This window comes from Pseudorasbora parva, chromosome 13 (genome assembly GCF_024679245.1).
Source record: "Pseudorasbora parva isolate DD20220531a chromosome 13, ASM2467924v1, whole genome shotgun sequence".
Classification (NCBI taxonomy): Eukaryota; Metazoa; Chordata; class Actinopteri; order Cypriniformes; family Gobionidae; genus Pseudorasbora; species Pseudorasbora parva.
Window position 1 is genome coordinate 31732766 of NC_090184.1, and position 20637 is coordinate 31753402.

Genomic DNA, 20637 nt, shown 5'->3' on the forward strand with positions numbered 1-20637 from the left:
CTGTATTTATCTTTGAGTCTCAAAAAAAGGAAAGACAGAACAACAAATAACTTGTTTTTATATGAGCTTGTTGGCCTCCGAAGTACAAAATAATACTACTGACTTATATTCCAGCCAGAGGGCTTTTGGCCAACCACAATTTTGTAAGGACAGGATATTGGGTCAGACACTTCAAGTCACATCCAGCATGCAGGAGAAAACAGAGCTCTCTGTGATGCTAAAACAAACCACATGAACCATATTCACTCTTTGACTTTAGAAAAGAGCATGACAATAGACAAAGAGCAAACCTCAGAGCAGAATGTCATTTTGACTAACCTAAATGATAGTGTGGACAGCTAGTCACTCCATCATATTTGGCTAAATGCTGATGTTGTTTATGCATTGATGTCATTAATGACTTAGCCCTGCTTGTTTACAAATGATCTGTCATGGCTCATCAGCCTCTGCTACGTGATCATGGCAAATGAGGTCTGTGAGAAATGAATCATAGCTGACAAAAAAGCAGCATTGGAAGTCAGAACAGCAGCTGATCCTTGACGAAGTCTAATCCAGTTCCAACAGGTTCAAGCCAGGCATCCATCCCAGCTGGGGGCTGGAAACCTCACTCATGTACATTCTTTGGTCATCCACAATGATTCGTGATCTATCCTTATTCTGACAATAATCACATGCTCTTTGCCAGTAACCTTTTCCTCTCTCTAATTGCCTTCTCTTAAAGGTTTTTCATGATTTTTGAAGGAGAGTGTGTGGTGGAACTGCAGAGTCACTCTGCAAGGACCCATCAAATGCCCACATATTCCCCTTCTGAGACAAAAAGCCTTTAGAAATTATTTTTGAAGGAGAGGATACAAGAAAACTTGTAAAGCCCATATTAGAGTAAGTGTATCTGTATTTTCTTTTCTGTCAGACATAGAGTTAAAGTTGGCATGAAACAGAAGTTCCCTGAGTGAAACAAATTCTCAAACTAGAAAAAAAATGTATGGTGGGATCTGAATTTGTCCATGAGGAATTGATAGGATCGTTGTGATTTACATCTCCTGTGATGTCATGTAAGTGACACATCAGTCAACACATCTTCAGAAAAAAGAAAATATGTTGTTGCAAGAGGGAGGTGACAGAAGATTGCGAGGGCACATCATTTTTTTTTTCACAGATAAATCACATAAATAAAGTAATATTTCATTTAAAATAAGAAGTGTTGATTTTGATTTCATGGTGACTCTATAGCACAGGTCCAGTGGCCTAATGGACAATATGCAGAGCTTGGGATTGTGAATTTGAGTCTCACCTGGTTGATGAAAATTAATCATTCCAACGATGTTCATCTATCCCGTCAAACTTCCTGAACCCATGCCATGCTTCATCTACTATGATTTTCAGATGTAGTATCTGATTTAGGATTTACTCTTTAATCTATAAATTAATTATTTTTAAAACTCAAATTAGGACAAAAATATGGTTTGTCAAACATCAACATACCCTAGCACACAATGTTAGCTAATGTCAACTATTTTGAAGATGATTAATTATAAAAAGATTAGCCAACAGCTATTGCATTTAAACATAAACCTCAAGCGGCCGGTCCCATAAACCTCAGTGACCTGTTGCACAAAGCTGGCTTCAGTTGTTACCCAGGTAAGTTTGAGATTAGTTTGAGCAAACTCTGTTTTTTGGGGCTCAAGAAGATGGACTGGTTTTTATCAGTGTTAATCACCATGGTAACTTACACTGCACGGCTAACCTGCTCTGGAGCAGGTTTTATGTAAGGGATAATGTACACCCAGCCGGTTGTTATCGCAGAATAAACCCCGACAGAGGTCTTCTCTCTGAAGGGGTTTATTCTGCATAACAACCGGCTGGGTGTACATTATCCCGCTTATTACACGGCTACTAGTCTCAAATAAATTAGACACAAATTATTGTCTTGAGATTAAATATTTTATTAGCGCTTTCGCAAAGCTTCCGCGAAGAAAAACTGTTCCAAACTGCTTTAAGCCTTTATCTATTGCTGCTAAATGTTTAAAATGAATGCTGAAAGGGTTAGTTCACCCAAAAATAAAACCAAACCTATGATTTACTCACCCTCAAGTCATTATAGGTGTATATGACATTCTTCTTTCAGACAAATACAATCGGAGTTATATTTAAAACAGGGTATTCTCACAAAAATGCGTATAAATAGTACGAGTGTGCAATGTCGTGGAATGTATACGCCAAAACTCATTTTGGCGTGTCTATGGCACGCTGTTTTTCGCGTGCATATGAGACGCATTTTATGGCGTATTATACATACAAACCCCCCACCCCACCACCCTAAACCTACCCAAGCGTGTGTCATATATACACCCCACAACCCTAAACCTACCCAAGCGTGTGTCATATATACGCCATAAAGTGCGTATCATATGCACGCGAAAAACAGCGTATCATATGCACGCCAAAATGAGTTTTGGCGTATACATTTCACGACATTGCACACTCGTACTATTTATACGCATTTATGTGTGATCGGGTTGATTTAAAAAGTCTAGGCTAAAGTTAATCCCAGCAGTAGTTGTAGCTGTTTTTGAAGTCCATAAAAAAAATGCAGCTGTCCGTCAAATAACCTGCTCCACGTGCCTTCTGATTCGAATCGATGCATTTGTGTAAGAAAAATATCCATATTTAAAACTTTATAAAGGAAGCCCGCCTTGAAGTCTTCCATTGAAGCCATGGCTGTTTAAGTATTTAACAGCCACAAGATGGCGCCAGCGTTAAGCACAGAAGTAGTACCGGTCAAGATAACTCGTAGTACCCGGATGAGCGGTTGTTATCTGGAAATAACATACCGCTGGAATGCACGATTGACCAATCAGAATCAAGTATTTCACAGAGCCGTGTAATAATCTGGGTTAGAGATCACAAACCCAAACTGGACCAATCAGACAACAATAAAGCCACACCCCCTGTATCTCTCGCTCCAAATTAAAGCAGTTTATAATGAAGAAAACTTTAGAAATAAAATTGTGGTGCTAATTCTTTAAATTCTCTAAAATCTTTGGTGCTAATTATTTATTAGATTTATATTATATGAATTATAATCACTTTGAATTAATATAATATGCTCATATAAATACTATATTGATTGACAAGTAGCTAAATAGTAAATATTAATACATGAATTCCTAATTATTTTAAACAATGTGTATTAATTTGAGCTCTTTGTTAACCTATAATTATTAGAAATATTTATTTGATTCACATCAGGCATTGATAGTCAGATATTCTTTAAGCTGCCTTCTCAAACTGTCGCTACAGCATAGGGTTTTTTCCTGCTTTGTAAACACATTTAATTTCATGATAATTTTTTTAACAATCTTTTATTCTTCAGAAGAGAAGTGAATCAAATGGACACTGTGATTGGCTGTTTGCCGCACATGTCACACTTTCAGGTGCACGCGCTTCAGAGTTAATTGCTAACCTGCAACCTGAGTTTACAGAGAAAGTTTACACCAAGCTTTGAGAAACGGTTGAACTTGATCTAAACTAGGTTGGATTTATCTGGATTTGTCAACTCTAAACCTCTAACTCTGAAACTTACTCACTTAAAAATGTTGATTTAAAAATAACCCAACACGTAACCCAACTGTGGATTGGTATAGCACCTTTGGGTTATTTTAACCAATGCATTGGGCTAAAAAACAGTTGTGTTAAAAGTAACCCAACGTTTTTTACTGTGTAGACTTTGTTCAACTAGCTTTATGCAACAGGCCTCTGGTGAATCAGGTGACTTGTTATGGTTTTGCCTCTGACTTCTAGAGTTGAAGTACTACGTTAACGTTATATGGGTTTGTTCACCCAAAAATGAAAATGATGCCATTATTACTCACCATCATGTCGTTCTAAACCTGTGAGACCTTCGTTCTTCGGAACTGGAGATATTTTTTATGAAATCTGAGAGGCTTCTGAAAAATGTTCAAGGTCCAGAAAGGTAGTAAAGACATCGTTAAAATAGTCCATGTGACTTCAGTGGACCAAACCTAATGTCGACGAAGATACTTTTTGCATCAAAAAATAAATAAATAAATAAATAAATAAATAAATAAATAAATAACGACTTCATTCAAAAATCTCTTATCTTCAATGCAATCTCTTCTCCAACATAGTAAACAGTGGTAGCCTAGAAATCTAATTTGCCTTCTAGCAACTCTCAATTCACTTCTGAGCTGTAAACGCCAAACCCAGGTCGCGCCAATCACATCGTGTATAGACCCTTTTACTGTTTGTATACAATGATGACGTGGCAACGTATGCGCGCGCATTTTGGCAACAAACTGTGGCGAGAATCAGCAGCATGTCAAGCTACGTGAGCGGATTAAGCAACACAAACCGAGAAAGTTATTTTAAAAAGTTGACTTTATCAAATGGTATTCGGCTACCAGATCCGTGTACTCTAGTGGAGTGGATAGAAGACGTTAGCAGATGGCCAGATATAACTTGGTCGGATATATACATATTTAGTTGAGAAACCGAGCGTGTACACCCGAGACAAGCATATAAATCACTGGATGCTTATGAATACGTTGTCTGTGGGCATGTACAGAATGTCCAATACAATTTTCTACATTTATTCTTATTCTTCACACAGACATACATTTATCCTTTCCCTTACATTTTATGTTGTTATTGATTCGTATGTGTCGACACACTTCTGTTTAAAGTTTAATTTTGTAATGCTATAGTACTTTAATAGCAACTATGTTGCTTGCATACATTTCTCAGATGGTTATCTTGCAATTAAACTATTAATAAAATCATTACAAATGAAATTTATAAGTACTGTGATTATTGATATGATAATCTGGGGGTGGGGGGTACATGTTGGAGGCAGCCAATGTTGGGAGGTTTATTACAAATAATTAAGTTTCAAGTGCAGTAAATGTTTTACAAATGAAATTTTTTTATGCGAGCATTTTTATGTCCTCGTTCCAATCAATGCATTTAATCGCCTGCAGCTACCATAGACAGTAAAAGAAATGGACGGAGCGTTCCCATTGACGTCAACGGGGAAAGAATGAAGTCAACCTAGGGGCACTCACTTCCTGATGGCTGAGCGAACTGCGCCGGCTCAGACTGAGCTTGACGACGTAGATGTGACGTGAGCCTCCTGTCTGACAGCTGTGAGTCTTCTAGTAGATGTGGAAAGCGAAATCTGAATCACGTTGTTTAAATATTTTCTCCCGTTGCTTTTGGCTCACTTTGGGCTTCTCCCCATTCTTCCTTGACTTTATCAGACTAGTCTCCAGGACATGTCTCCACGTCCCCCCGACTGTCTCATAGACAGTAAAAGATTGCCTGCGAGCGTCTCCTCAGGTCTATACGGTAATTTCTCAACTGTGCGACAGGGTCGCGTTGGTTATGACGCAATCGTTAGCCTATTTTTAGACGCTCGCAGGCAATCTTTTACTGTCTATGAGACAGTCGGGGGGACGTGGAGACATAAAGTCTGATAAAGTCAAGGGGGAAGAATGGGGAGAAGCCCAAAGTGAGCCAAAAGCAACGGGAGAAAATATTTAAACAACGTGATTCAGCTTTGACTTTCCACAACTACTAGAAGACTTACAGCTGTCAGACAGGAGGCTCAGGTCACATCTACGTCGTCGTCGTCAAGCTCAGTCTGAGCCTGCGCAGTTCGCTCAGCCATCAGGAAGTGAGTGCTCCTATACTGACATCACTTAACGCCGTAGAAGGCAATGGGATCGCTCCGTCCATTTCTTTTACTGTCTATGGTTAGAACCACTAGGGAACAACACAATTTCCGTTGCCAAAATGCGCGCGCAACTCTTTGATCACGTGGGCTGTAAAAGGGTCTATAGAGTCAGTGGGCGGGGCTTAATATAATGACGGCCGAGTTGCGGCTGCTTCTCTTCTAGTAAACACAGAAACTAATCAGCTTTGACCGAGTCTTTCGAATCAGCTTTGACCGTGACTTGGAGTTATAAGCTTTTCTCTGAGAAAATAACAAAGAACGGCACCGAAGTCATTCTTAAGAAGGTAAGATGTGTTTTGAGTTTTGCTGACCTGATACGTCGAAAGTTTAATCTGTCACCGAGCTCTGCTTCACCTTTGTTGCTCTGGTTGGTTGTACCGCGTGCACGCCGTGCAGAAGGAGTTTGAAAGACAACCGTTTATCCTGTCCCTCGGATTGAGCCCTGTCAATGGTGAGTTTCTAGACCAAACATCTTGATGTGGGCCTGGCTTGTCTGGCTAAAAAAACAGTGGAGCTCCAGGGTTAGAACTGGCTCATTATTGGCTAGCTCCTGTCAGCAAGCATGGGTTGTGGCGATCACGTGAACAGCGTCGGTTTGTGTTTGTATTTGTATTTATTTATTTATTTATTTTTAACTACAGAATAACTATCTAAAGTCTACTCTAAACTATATAACCTGCCTAAAAATATCGTGCTCGGAAATATTCCTTGTCATATTATATTTGACAGTGAAGTGCATGAGTCAAGGCACACTGAACTTGGTAGGGCAAAATGCAGGGCAAAATGCAGCACGTCAAGTTTCTTGGGGAGAAATTTAATAGGTTTGGTTACATATCATTTTCAGCCATGGGAAGAAAATAAATCATACATTTACTGGAATATCAATATGAAAACAAAGGACGACGGACCCAAAGAGAAACTGAGTTTTAAATAGAGTTCTAAATGGTCAGCATGGTGTTGTGCCACAGCAGCGCTAAATGTCAAGTTTCTGTTTATACGCGAGTATGACATGCTCGTGGTAATTTGAACGCTAGTAGGATAGTTTTTTGGTAGTGTCCAGTTAAGAATATGATAGAAAATGACATCCTCTTCATTCCTCCATCCAAATCACGAACAGCACAACGTGGAAGACGTTCTTGTTTTCAAATAGATATATTACCATGGTAACATCGAATTCATAACATTTGTTCTACCAAATATATATTAAAAATATAATGAAAGTGTGCAAAACAACGCTGGTAATGGTAAGGCTATTTGACAATGCATTGGTTACTTTTTAATTATTTATTTTGTATGAAACTTACAATGTGGAAGACATGGAATGTTCAAGTCCCAATAAACTTAGAAATTTACCATTAGTAACCATCGTTTCCACCAACAATGCCATATATAGGCCTATATATATGATTATATCCATGATAAACCTGTTAACGATTGTCAAAAAAGTAAACATGACTTAAACATGAAGTAAACAATTTCAGTAAAGCTTCATTGATTTAAAGTCACCATGAAATCAAAATATCGCAGTATTTATTATTTATCTGTGCACATCTTTCTTCTTCAGTTATTTTTTTTTTTTTTTTTAAATAAAAAATATTTTAAAAAAACTTTAATCAAAATAACTTCCCCTTTCTCTTCTCTGATATAGGGCGGCCAGATGTTTCATGGTGAGATAGGCCAAAATATAGTAACCATGGTCATTTTTGTAATAGAAACAAAAGTGAAGCCTTCTATATCTCAGCTTAAAAAATCAAAAGTGATCACATAGTGTTAAAATGAAATTGGGCCATAATAACTAAACTGCTCGTACCACCCTTGGTGACGGATCTATAAAAATATATATAAAGTGAAGGATAGGGCAGCTTGTGTGCGATTTGCTGAACCACTCTGAATCCCTCATGCAGTAGTGCAACCCCAGTATACTTGGGTGGCAGTCCCCTACCTCTGCACCCCTCACGATGTAATCTTATATCATTCACACTGCTCTGCCTCCATCCAAGTACAGGCCATGGTCCAGACTCCAATTAGTGGTCACACTAACAGGCGGAGATGACGCCTGCCCCTTAAATTACCCAGAGCAGCATGTTTAAAGACTGCGGGGGGGGGGGGGGGGGGGGGGGGGGGGTATTGCTGCTGGAACACCGTGGGCTGATACCCAGGAGTCAGGCAGCTCTGCTTTAATTAAAGGGTGCTTTTGCATTTGTTTCTGCTGCTTGTGTTTCAGAAATTTATTTCAAATGGCAATGCCACCCAGTATTATGACCTTGGTGTATTCAGGTACAACAACAGGATGGCATTGATGGACTGTCTGCAGAGCTCCAGGAGGGAATCAAGGCTGTAATCTTTGAAAGCTTTTGTAGCTCAAATATGACAAAATCCATGTGTAATTGTAGGACATGGAGTTCATTGTAGAAACATATTTAAATTACACAATATTCAAAAAGACATTTCAATCATGTAGCCAGGACACAGTTTATTGACATGATTTCAAACATGATGATGTAAAATATAAAAAATGTATATGGCAATGTAAAAAAAAGGTTCTTAAAGAATCTCCCACGTCAAACCCAATATTAAAAGCCCTATAGAGGCTAAGATATTGATGTCATTTTGACTTTTACATTTTTAATGACATAAACTAGGTGTATTGATAATAACTAACCATGATTCATTTAGTAATCCCAGAACTTCCAATAACTGCATTTTCTTCCATAAAAACTTATTGAGCGAGAAAAAAAAAAGTGATTGCAGTAGCATCACAAAGGTGTTCTTTTTAGCATTTTAATTTAAAGTAGAGTTAGATTATTTATTATAATTATAATAAATATAATTCTATTTTTATATAAATATTATAATAATTGATTCATTTAAATACTTGTAAGTCCTTGGAAGCTTGCTGGGGCCCCCTAGTGGACCCCGGACCCCTGGTTGAGAACAGAATTTAGTTCCTTAAGTCTCCCTCTAGTGGATAACAAAATGTTACTCATATAATTGAACACAAAAAAATCACAGCAGTATGAATGTGGAAGACAAGTTAGTTTTCTCTTGGCAGAGAAGACAACGGACAAATGTATATGTGTATATATATATATATATATATATATATATATATATATATATATATATATATATATAAAATAAAAATTTTTTTTTTTTTTTTTTTTTTTTTTTTTTACAAGTATCACATATACCACTTCAAACCAGCACAGGCCAAACAAGCTTCACACACACTGCAAACAATTTTAGTATTTTAATTAAGGCCTCAAACCCAGGATGGGACAATTCAAGACATTGCTACTTTGAGATTGTGCAACTAATGAGGTTATTTAACTCCTGCTTGCTCCAGATTGTCTCTGTAGTAAAACTGTACAGCAAGTAACTTTGCATAAAATCTCCAAAACTTTCAAAAACAGTCAATATCTGTATCCTATTCAAAAGGCAGTTTAATCTCTAGTGGAATCTTTTGAAGTGTTTGGGAAAATTTCAGCAGAGCTTCAGAACTCCCTCATCTTCAGTGTGTCACATAGTTGTCCTGTTTGAGTTGTCTCTCCATGTGGCAGACCTGAGCTCATATTTTAAATACAACACACAAAGAGAGTCCTCATCTTGAGAATGTAAAAACAACACAGAAACTTGCATCCTCAAAGTGCTGAGAAAAGAACTTGTGACCACAGAGCAGCACATTCTCTTCTCTTCCTTGTTCCTGGTTAGAAGAAAGCACTGGTTAGAACTGGCTACTCTGCAGTGTGGCCTACATGGTCTGAATCTTGAGTGTTTTCAAGTTTTTAACACTCAATCTCTCAGTTCAATCTTCCATTGCTCCCATTGCTGCTCGTATCATCGCCATGTGTACCAATCAGCCCTCTGATGACCGCTAGACCTGAAGAGGCACAAATGGATTTGTAATGGGGACAAAGTGTTTTACAAAAAAAAAAAAAAAATGCTAATAAGTACATTTGCATACATTGTTATTGCAAAATGCTGTTCAACAGCGGAAGAGAATAATGCAGCTTGCATACTGCTTTAAATTGACATTATTATGAAAAGCATTATGCAAATAAATTTGAATTGGAAACATTTTTCTTCAGAATAATAACAGTACTCTAATAATAGCAACAAAATCCTAATACATAGTCATTACTTTTCAGATAATATTTTCCTCACTTATTTAATTTTCGGAAAACCATGTTATTTACATACATTTGAATTGCCATTCATAGTTTAATACAAATGACCATTAATGGTATAGAAACCTGTATGAGTTTCTTTCTTCTGCTGTACACACAATATTATGTTTTGAAGAATGTAGTTAACCAAACAGTTGATGAACGCCATTGACTTCCATAGTAGGGACAATATTACTATGGAAGTCAATGGGGCTCATCAACTGTTTGGTAACCAACATTCTGCAAAATATCTTCTTTTGTGTACAGCAAAAAGAAATAATTTTTGGGTGAACTATCCCTTTAGGTTGCCATTGTGTACATTAAAGTAAAGTAAATTATATTTTTAAACTTCCTTTTCACCCTGGTTTCTTCTGAAAATCTAGTTCCCCTTTCAGAAAATGTGTTTCCAAGACAGATTTTAGTGGTTAAACAACAACACATTTTGTGTAGTTACATAGTTTCCAAAAAATTCCAAGACTCACGTTGGCGAATCGTGATTGGCCAGATGAAAATGGTTGAAAGACAGAGAGCAGCAACAGCAGCCACACCGGCAGTGACGATCACCATGACATTATGATAGAACCATTTGCAGTCAGAGTCCAGTGATCTGTGAATAAAGTGCAAAAAAATATGAGAAACGGTACAAGGCCAGGTAGAAACCTACATAAGCCATGAGACAATGAATAGTTAGACTTTCAATGTCAAACACACACATTTCAACAATCAGAGACAAGTAGATTATCATAGCCACTGTGCATTCAAGATGGTATTTGCAGACGAGAAGGGTATTTAAATATTTTACATTCCCAGCCACTACGGTCAGGAGTCAGGAGGCTCTTTCACTGAAGATGCTGGATTGTACTCACTGACAGGGATGTAAAGCCTGTATTGTCATGACTCCAAGTCCATTGGCCACCTTATCAGTGAAGCTCATTGCACCGTACACAAAAGCACCGCTTTGCTGTTTAAAGAGAGATGTACAGATATAAAGTAGACTGGCAGTCAACAAAACAAAAATGTAATACAGTAAAAAAAAACATTTTACATTACATGAATAAATTACATTTTAACATAGAAACGTTCATATAACAAAGATTAATTAAAGACAAAGTAATAAGCAGTAAAGACTGTCCAATTTTAGTGAGCTTGTGCAAATTGTAGCCTCTTTTTCCTATTTGTTGTGGAGATGAGTGGTACCTGGTGGGGTCTTCTGCTGTTGTAGCGCATCCGCCACAAGCCCATCCGCCTCATCTCCACTACAAATAGGAAAAAGAGGCTACAATTTGCATGAGCTCAGCCAAAATTGGACAGTTGAAGACTGGAAAAATGTTGCCAGGTCTGATGAGTCTCAATTTTTTGTTGAAACATTCAGATGGAGTCAGAATATGGCGTAAACAGAATGAGAACATGGATCCTTCATGCATTGTTACCACTGTGCAGGCTGGTGGTGGTGGTGTAATGGTGTGGGGGATGTTTTCTTGGCACACTTTAGGCCCCTTAGTGCCAATTGGGCATTGTTTAAATGCCACGGCCTACCTGAGCAATGTCCATGACCATGTACCATGGACCTTTATGACCACCATGTACCCATCCTCTGATGGCTACTTCCAGCAGGATAATGCACCATGTCACAAAGCTCAATTAATTTCAAATTGGTTTCTTGAACATGAAAATGAGTTCACTGTACTAAAATGGCCCCCACAGTCACCAGATCTCAACCCATAGTGTATAGTGGAACGGGAGCTTCGTGCCCTGGATGTGCATCCCACAAATCTCCATCAACTGTAAGATGCTATCCTATCAGTATGGGCCAACATTTCTAAAGAATGCTTTCAGCACCTTGTTGAATCAATGCCACGCAGAATTAAGGCTTTTCTGAAGGCGAAAGGGGGTCAAACACAGTATTAAATGGACTGCATTTATATAGCGCTTTTTAACAGACCCTATGGCCATCCAAAGCGCTTTACATTTTTGCCTCACATTTACCCATTCATACACCGACGGCGATGTCAGCCATGTAAGGCACCATCCAGCTCATCGGTAGCAGCTGGGGTTAGGTGTCTTGCTCAAGGACACTTGGTCAGGGGATTGAACCACAAACCTTTTGGTTTGTAGACAACTTACATGAACCACTGAGCCACTGCCGCCCCAGTATGGTGTTATTAGTATTACACCATACTGGGGCGTATGGGGCAAACACCATACTAATGTATTAGTATGGTGTACCTAATAATCCTTTAGTTGAGTGTGTGTATGTATGTATATATATATATATATATAGAGAGAGAGAGAGAGAGAGAGAGAGAGAGAGAGAGAGAGAGAGAGAGAATTATTATGTTAGTAGTGGCTTTAAACTAACTCATTACAAAGTTAATTGTGGTAATTTGTTTGCGAATCAGACATCACCATTTAAGCTGTGTTCGTTGCTGCACTATGTATGATAAGATAATATCTGATGAAAACATGCAAACGAACAGTTTGCCTTCAGTTTGTCTTTACATACTGTTTGATCTCCAATAAGATTGGCGGTCATGGAGAGTGACATGACCAGAATGACAGCCGATCCAGCTCCCAGCAGCACGGCGGCTCCATAAACCCGGGGACCCATGTTTGTGTCCACCAAAACCCAAAAGGAAAACACCATTATGGGCACAAGACCTACAAAGTAGGTCATCTGGAAAGGCAGACATGATATATGAGGCATGTTGATTCACTGTGTTTGGATAGATAAAGCAGAGAAGCAGTGAAGACTCACAGAGGTGCCGATCCGTTTGCTAACAGGCTTCATAACCAGAGAAGACACCAACCCACTGACATACATGACCAAGGGAATAGTTGCTATGTAGTTCTGCAAAAACAAACAAAGATATTCTGCTCAATTTTATTTACCTTCATTGTGCTAGAACATAATTGCCCAAACCAGCCTTGCTGTACACACGTGGTAAGAATTCAAATACACTTCGCTAATGTTATGTGTATAATGTTAATGTTATGTTAGATGCGATTAATCAATTTGACAGCATTAGTTTACATATATATTTCTATTTAACATTCATATAGTGTTACTCAGTTTAGTACTTAAACTTTGTTCCTGATAGTTGCCAAGGCAACATTTCTTAATTAGTTTGAGTTTAAGTTTAGCTTTTTCATTTTATTTCAGCTTGATTTCAATTAACAAAACTCAAATAACACGTTTATTTTGGGAAGTGTCATGTTCCTCACCTTTGGCAGTGATAAGGAGTTTGTCAGATACATTGGGATGTATGTTTGAGACAAGTTTACAATCAGTCTAGTGCACATATATAATATGGCAACCTGGAAGAAGAAAACAAATCTATATCTTTATTGTTATTAAATATCATACGCTGAAATATTTCATTATAAGACCGCTTTTTTACATGTTTGGAGTGTAAGGGATTTTGTGTGTCTGTTTTGTTCATAGTAAACGTGAGAGGTCTCCATGAGATCACCTGGTAGAAGGCAGGCTCGATAAACCATTGTTTCCACTGGAGCAGGGGACCAGAGTTCTGGGAAGAGCCGGGGATTGGAGGCTGAGATTGTCCAGTCTCTTCACTCACCTGAGGCTTGACTTCCTTAGTGCCCATGTGAAAGATGATGGAGGTAACAGTACCAATGGCCCACACTATGAGCGCCAGATACTGTCACAACAAAAATAAAGCTGATATTACAAAGAAATTAACAGCAGATATATTTAAGAATGTTGGTAATCAAACTGTTTCAACTTTAAAGTTTGGTTATAAACATTCCTCCTCAACATTTTTTTTATGTAACACAGACGAGAGAAAGGCATGAGGTTTGGAACAACATTAGGGTAAGTGAATGATGAATGAATCATTTTGGGGTGAACCATCCCTTTAACTCTGAATGCAAAGTATCGAATGCTCTCCATTGCCAAGGGTATTTTTTGCATTTGCTTACTCTGAATGTGGGAACATCCAACCAGCTCAGATTCTGGGAAATAGATGGGTCTTCAGTCTGTTGGGATTGCAAGTGGAACAAGAGCCATGCCACAGCATACACTGCAATGTTTGCCACCACTGTGAAAGCATACCTGTACAGGAAAGCAAACAACTTTAAAATCAGCAATGACATAGTTACATGAAAGCATTAAAAGATGAAAAGCCAGATAAAAGTCTCAATGAAATATGCACAGATTAATAACCCAAAATAGGATCAATAACATGCATTTAAAAATAGACAGGTCACAGGGTGAATAATTTCATGGCGACTTTAAAATAAGGAAATAGTTTTCTTGTGGTTTCCTGTTTCATTTCTAAAACAAAATGTGTCTAACAGTATCTGACTGTTTGTCTACACTCCATTATTGGTTTACTTTGGGTATTTCACTCGAAGGGGTAGTGATACCTGTATGACGTTAGTTCCACTTTGGCGTGCTCGCATGTGACCAGCTCAGGTATGAGCGACAGGTGGGATATCTGGGTAGCAGCCCAGCCAAATTGGAAGATGATGATGAACGGGATGACGTAAATGAGTCCCGTCGTCTGTGGGGTGTTCTCATCACATCCAATACAGGGGTTGAATATGAAGGGGAAGGAGGCAAACACACTTAAAGTTCCTTAGGAAAAATGGTAAATAAACTGAGCTGTGAAACTGTGACACTCAGGAAGTGACATCATTTGGACGTTGTTTCTGACAGTAAGCTGAATGTAAATTTTGGCACAGTTAGTGTTGCCTGCATTTATGCTCATTCGACCATTACACGAGTTAATGCGACAAAAATAATATCTTTAACAAATACATTTGTTTAATTGTTGCTTAATTTAAGTGCAGGCCTATTTATAACTACAAGCCGACATTTTGTCCCAAACTAGCACTGAATAAATTTGCAATAGTTACCTATTCAACTGTTACCTATTCTGGCTGTTACCTACAACTGTTACCTATTCTGGCTTTTTTTTTTAATTATAAAAAAAACAAATGTACATTTAGTCAGTTATTTATTATTTTGTATTCAATGTTGTCTATTTTAAATACTGCAAATTCACACAAATAAGCGTTTGAACAAAACGTTTCTAAACAACAAATTGCAAAGTGGTTAAAACAGCTCGTGTATAAAAAAAATTTGATTTCCTGAACTTCACAATCAATTTTGTTGCCACTTTGTTTCAAGTTGCTATTTTTCAGCCTATTCAAAGTACAGCTAAGATTTCCCTGACTACAGCTGACAAGTGTTCGATTCTTTTTCCTGTTTGCTGATATAAATAACCATCGTGTCAGACGGCTGCATCCACTTCAAGTCCCACAGCGGTAGTTTGCAGGGATTTTAAGCGGAATACACCTTCTACAGATTATTTTAAAGCTCTACTGCACCTTGTATCGTATAGAAACGATTTGAATGCAGAAAATATAGCAGACAAAACTCAAAGAACGTGTGCTCCTCCACTGACCGCCTGATATAGTCAATTTATTTAAGTTACAAGTTTGAACACACTCTTACCCACTAAATGCCAGGTTTTTCTTTTCCCATATTTTCCACATCCTGCCGTCCGATCGGATTCGTATCCGACAAGAGGGGTGCAGATCCCGTCTGCGATCTGTCCGACCAGCAGCAGCACACCTGCGTTGGTATCCTTGAACCCGAGAACCGAGTGATAATACACCAGTAAATACGTGAACCACATAGACGCGCAGAGATCGTTAAAGAAATGCCCCACGGCGTATGTCAGTCGCTTGCACACTGGCAAAGTCAGCGGCTGATCGGACATCGTGAATGAAGGAAACGATAAACGGATTGAAACACGCTCTTACACTAACCGACAGAACTGAACCCTGAATCCCATTGAAAAGCATTAGAATAATGCTATAGTAGCCTACCGAAGTAAAAGTGAAAATTTGCCAGTGATTGTTTGCACCCGGCGTTTTCGGTTTTATTTCTCCATCTCACACCCACTCTCTCGGGAAAGGGGATGCTACTAATTGATTTTCATAAACAGACCATGCCCTCTTTTAGAGGAGGAAAAGATGGCACAATCATATTTGAATGAGTAAAAGCGAGCTGAACCAATATAGGCCTATTGATGCTTTGCACTAGAACATTAGATAAAGAAATCTTAGATGTTACTTTTATTTATTTATTCATTTTAAAAGGAGATTCGCAGCAGACAGCACAATGTTTTAGTGAAAGGAAATTCATTATGTTCCTTATGCAAACAATAAAAGAATGGATTTAAGTTGACCATGTAAAGTGAGAACTAACTAACAATATTATCAAATACATTGCAATGGACCTTTACAATGCAACACTTTTCTAGAATGAAAACTAATTTGTTAGTTCAGAATCTATTATCACTATTGTTAATAAATGACTAACGATCACCTGATAACTTCTTTTCTTAAAACAGCACAAACACATGGTGATGAAACATTCACTATAAAATAATGATAATGTCACAATGGGTCTAATACAATTTACCTAGTAATCTATTGGGAGAGGTGGTAGTTTTGGGATGTCTGCCTTTATGTGCACATTAACTTTAATGTCATACCATTGTTAATCCGTAGAGTTTAATATGGAGTTGGCCCACCCTTTGCAGATATAACAGCTTCAACTATTCTGGGAAGGCTTTCCACAAGGTTAAGGAGTGTGTATATGGCAATGCTTGACCATTCGTCTAGAAGCGCATTTGTGAGGTCAGGCTCTGATGTTGGACGAGAAGCCCTGACTCGCAGTCTCAGGACTCTGTGCACTCTTATCCATGTCTTTGACCTTGCTTTGTGCACTGTTGCTCAGTCATGTTGGCCATCCCCAAACGGTTCCCACAAAGTTGGGAGCATGAAATTATCCAAAATGTCTTGGTATACTGAAGCATTAAAAGTTCCTTTTACTGGATCTAAGGGGCCAAGCCCAAACCCTGAAAAACAACTCTACGCCATAATCCCCCTCCACCAAACTTTACACTTGGCACAATCCAGTTAGGCGAGTACCGTTCTCTTGGCTACCGCCAAACCCAGACTCGTCCATCAGATTGCCAGACAGCGAAGCGCAATTCGTCACTCCAGAGAACACGTCTCCACTGCTCTAGAGTCCAGTAGTGGCACCAGTGGCGTGCACAAGGGGGTGGGGGGGGCTTGAGCCCCTGCTCCTTTGAAAGTGAAAGTGCCCTTTTTAATCGGACTACAATGCCCCCGCGAGCGCGATTTCCACCGAGGGGGACCATACCCACCACCCCCGGAACGCGATCAGTACTGACCCTGCATCCGACACTTTGCATTGCATTTGGAGATGTAAGGCTTGGATGCAGCTGCTTGGCCATGGAAACCCGTTCCATGAAGCTCTAAATAGACTGTTCTTAGGCAACATGAAGTTTAGAGGTCTCTAGCTACTAACTCTGCAGAAAGTTGCCAACTTCTGCGCACTGTATACCTCAGCATGCACTGACCCCACTCTGTGATTTTACATGGCCTACCACTTCGTGGCTGAGTTGCTGTTGTTCCCAATTGCTTTCACATTTGTTTTAATACCACTTACAGTTGACTATTGAATATTTAGTGAGGAAGTTTCACAAAGGGATTTATTGCACAGGTGGCAACCTATCACGGTACCTTGAATTCACTGAGGTCCTGAAAGTGTCCCATTCTCTCACAAATATTTGCAGAAGCAGTCTGCATGCGTGCTTGATTTGATCAAACTGTGGCCATTGTACTGATTAGAACCCCTGAATTCAATGATTTGTAGGGAAATCCCAATGATTTTGGCTATATAATGTATGTAACAGTGAGAGCTAATTTGTTGAAGATCCACCCAATCTAAATGTATGCAAGAATGTTATTGAAGAAAAAAGAACAATCAGTTTTGAATAAAGTGAACAATTTAAGGATTGTGTTGTATTTCTTTGAAGACTTTAAATTTAGCACAAAACAACCACATGTGCTTATGTGAGTGATTATGTGTCATGTCTTTGTGTGCACATGGCTTTTAATTCATCTTTGCTGACCATGTGCTTGTGTTTGTCATGTTTGGTGTGAGCACATGACATTTCACGTGCTTCCTTGTGCCATGTGCTCTCCTGTCCATTGTCTAACCCTGTCCATCTTGTTTATTGGTGAAATTGCCCCAACTGCCTTCACTCCTTACCCTCTTTTGTTTTCTTCCCTATTTATTCTCCTTGTGTTTGCAGTCCTGTGCTGGATCATCGTATGTTCCCGTTGTATGTGCTTCGTGTTTCCCTGCTCCTTGTGCCAAGTCAAGCCTTCTCCCTCGGGGTTGTTTCTGTTTGTTTTATTTGATTATTATTAAAAGCCCATTTCTCCTGCAACTGAATCCTCGTTGCTTTCATCACCCCCAACACGTGACACTGTGTGTGATACACCTATTTTCTGTGAACTTTGGGATATCACATAAAAATACACTGAATGGAAACATTGCGCATAAATTATATAATTGTGCACATAAAGTCGTACACACTAAAAAACGTTGGGTTATTTTTTGTACCCAACCGTTGGGTTACACATATTGGGTCAATATGTTGGGTTATTTTGCAAAATGTTGGGTTATTTTAACATCGTTAAAGTAATAACCCGGCCGTTGGGTTAAATACGGTTCCCTTTCGAGAGAGGTTCCTCGTATTACGTATGGGAAAAACTCCTTTTCTCGAGAATGTGAAGCAAAACTTTTAATAAAGGTATCTATGTAAAGCGCAGTGAGCTGCACGGCCATAGCCCAGCGCGAGGAGCGCTCTGATTGGCCGGGCTGCGGCAACTGCAGGAACCTATGGTGAGGCGGCTGAGAGGAACGAACCAATGGGGGGCGTTCCAGAAGCCCGCCGAAAAAGGTGCTTATATTTGCATACAGGAGGCTATATAAGACCCTAATTCGCCATAGGTGTCAGATTTTATCTCCTTCAGCGATACCTTCGCTGGTCTCCGGAAGAAGCACCGCCGTTGAAAAGGCACCAGCGGAACCTGCAGCTGAGGACGACGGACTCCCTCTCCGCCTTCTCTGCCGTTCCAGCTACGCCATCCGGCGTTATATATCCTTTAAACTGTGTCTATGTTGAGTGTTATATGTGTTTGTGTGTGTGTTGCCGCTGCAACGCCACTTCTAGAGCTTACAGGCTTGTTCTACTCGAGGACTCTCTCGTTCCGCCGCGTCGTTAAGCGCCGCGGAAAGACGGAGCTCTTCTCACTCTCCCTCTGCTCTCGTCCCGTCGCGCTGAATAGCGCCGCGGAAAGAGAGAATGTTAGAGGACATGAGCACACTCAAGCCGAAGCTCTCTTCACTCTGCCGCCGCCGCGGCTCTTCTTCCGCCGCTGCCACAGAGTTGTTCCCACTCTTCTCTCATTCCGTCGCGCTACAGCCGCGGACAGAGAATACTAGAGTGAATAGGCGAACTCGAGCCGAAGCTCTCGTCACTATACCGTCGCGCTGAGGAGGCGCCGCGGACAGACGGAGTTTTTCCTCAGTCTTCCTCTTCTCTAGTTCAGTCGCGATATCGCCGCGGACAGAGAATAATAGAGTGAATAAACAAACTCGAGCCGAAGCTCTCGCCGTGCTAGAAGCGCCGCGGACAGAGTTTTTCCTCACGCTTCCAATTCTCTCGTCCTGTCGCTCTATCGCCGCGGACAGAGAATACTAGAGTGAATAAACAAACTCGAGCCGAAGCTCTCGCCGTGCTAGAAGCGCCGCGGACAGAGTTTTACCTCACGCTTCCAATTCTCTCGTCCTGTCGCTCTATCGCCGCGGACAGAGAATACTAGAGTGAATAAACAAACTCGAGCCGAAGCTCTCGCCGTGCTAGAAGCGCCGCGGACAGAGTTTTACCTCACGCTTCCAATTCTCTCGTCCTGTCGCTCTATCGCCGCGGACAGAGAATACTAGAGTGAATAAACAAACTCGAGCCGAAGCTCTCGCCGTGCTAGAAGCGCCGCGGACAGAGTTTTTCCTCACGCTTCCAATTCTCGTTCAGTCGCGCTGTCGCCGCGGACAGAGAATACTAGAGTGAATAAACAAACTCGAGCCGAAGCTCTCGCCGTGCTCATTCTACCGCCGCCGTGCTGAAGCGCTGCGGACAGAGAATACTAGAGTAAGTTAGACGAGCGAGCTCGGGCTGTTGGGTATGTCAAGAACAATGTTGCTGCAGCGCGCGCTTACTGCCAAGGAAGTTGTAATGGCTGCCTTGTCATGATAGCGCGCGCCCCTTCCACAGCGCGTTGCTGACTAGAGCGCGGCTTACGTCATAGCACGCGCTCACTGTCAGAGCATAAGGGCGTCGGAAAATGGCTGCCAAGCTAAGCCCTTTTTTCACTCTATCACTTCCAGTCCCCTTTATTCAGGCGGCTGGAAAGGTTTTTACACTGTAGACAAAGTGTCCACTACACAGTGTGCACCCCTACATAAGCACTGTTAATTCAGCCTCACAAAATCACAAATAAATCCCGCCGCGGCCGGATTACACCATATAAAGTCAACTAGCCTTATTGCAGTCAACTAGCCTGTGGTCAAACACGCTTGTCTGCATGCGCGCTTTCAGTCTAGACTAGAGCATAACGGCATTGTGGAATGGCTCACATACCACCCGCACTTCCTTACATTCTCCCAGTTCCCTTAAGTTAAGTGACTGGAGATGAAATATTGCAGTCAACTAGCCTGTGTTAAACACGCTCGTCTGCACACTAATGCTGTGTGCGTTTACCCCTGTGGATTTGCTCACTGGTTTGCACCGTGGGTATTCTACGTAG

General features: G+C 40.2%; 1 protein-coding gene across 1 annotated transcript; it reads right to left on the bottom strand.

Annotated features, from left to right (window-relative positions):
* Window positions 1-8989: 8989 nt before the first annotated feature.
* On the bottom strand, window positions 8990-15848 carry mfsd12b (major facilitator superfamily domain containing 12b). The gene is made up of 10 exons (XM_067412704.1): window positions 15398-15848; window positions 14305-14515; window positions 13858-13990; window positions 13389-13577; window positions 13141-13233; window positions 12674-12766; window positions 12422-12592; window positions 10785-10879; window positions 10401-10525; window positions 8990-9632 (listed from the first exon to the last, which is right to left on the bottom strand). Exons 1-10 carry the CDS (start codon window positions 15663-15665, stop codon window positions 9553-9555), a joined length of 1458 nt encoding a protein of 485 aa, XP_067268805.1. The 5' UTR covers window positions 15666-15848; the 3' UTR covers window positions 8990-9552.
* Window positions 15849-20637: the final 4789 nt, after the last annotated feature.

Coding starts and splice junctions, on each gene's coding strand:
- mfsd12b (XM_067412704.1), bottom strand. CDS start 15,665: ATGTCCGATCAGCCGCTGACTTTGCCAGTGTGCAAGCGACTGACATAC. Junction 13,991..14,304: donor GTGGAACTAACGTCATACAG/GTATCACTACCC, acceptor TTTCCTGTACAG/GTATGCTTTCACAGTGGTGG. Junction 10,880..12,421: donor ATCTTATTGGAGATCAAACA/GTATGTAAAGAC, acceptor CTCTTTAAACAG/CAAAGCGGTGCTTTTGTGTA.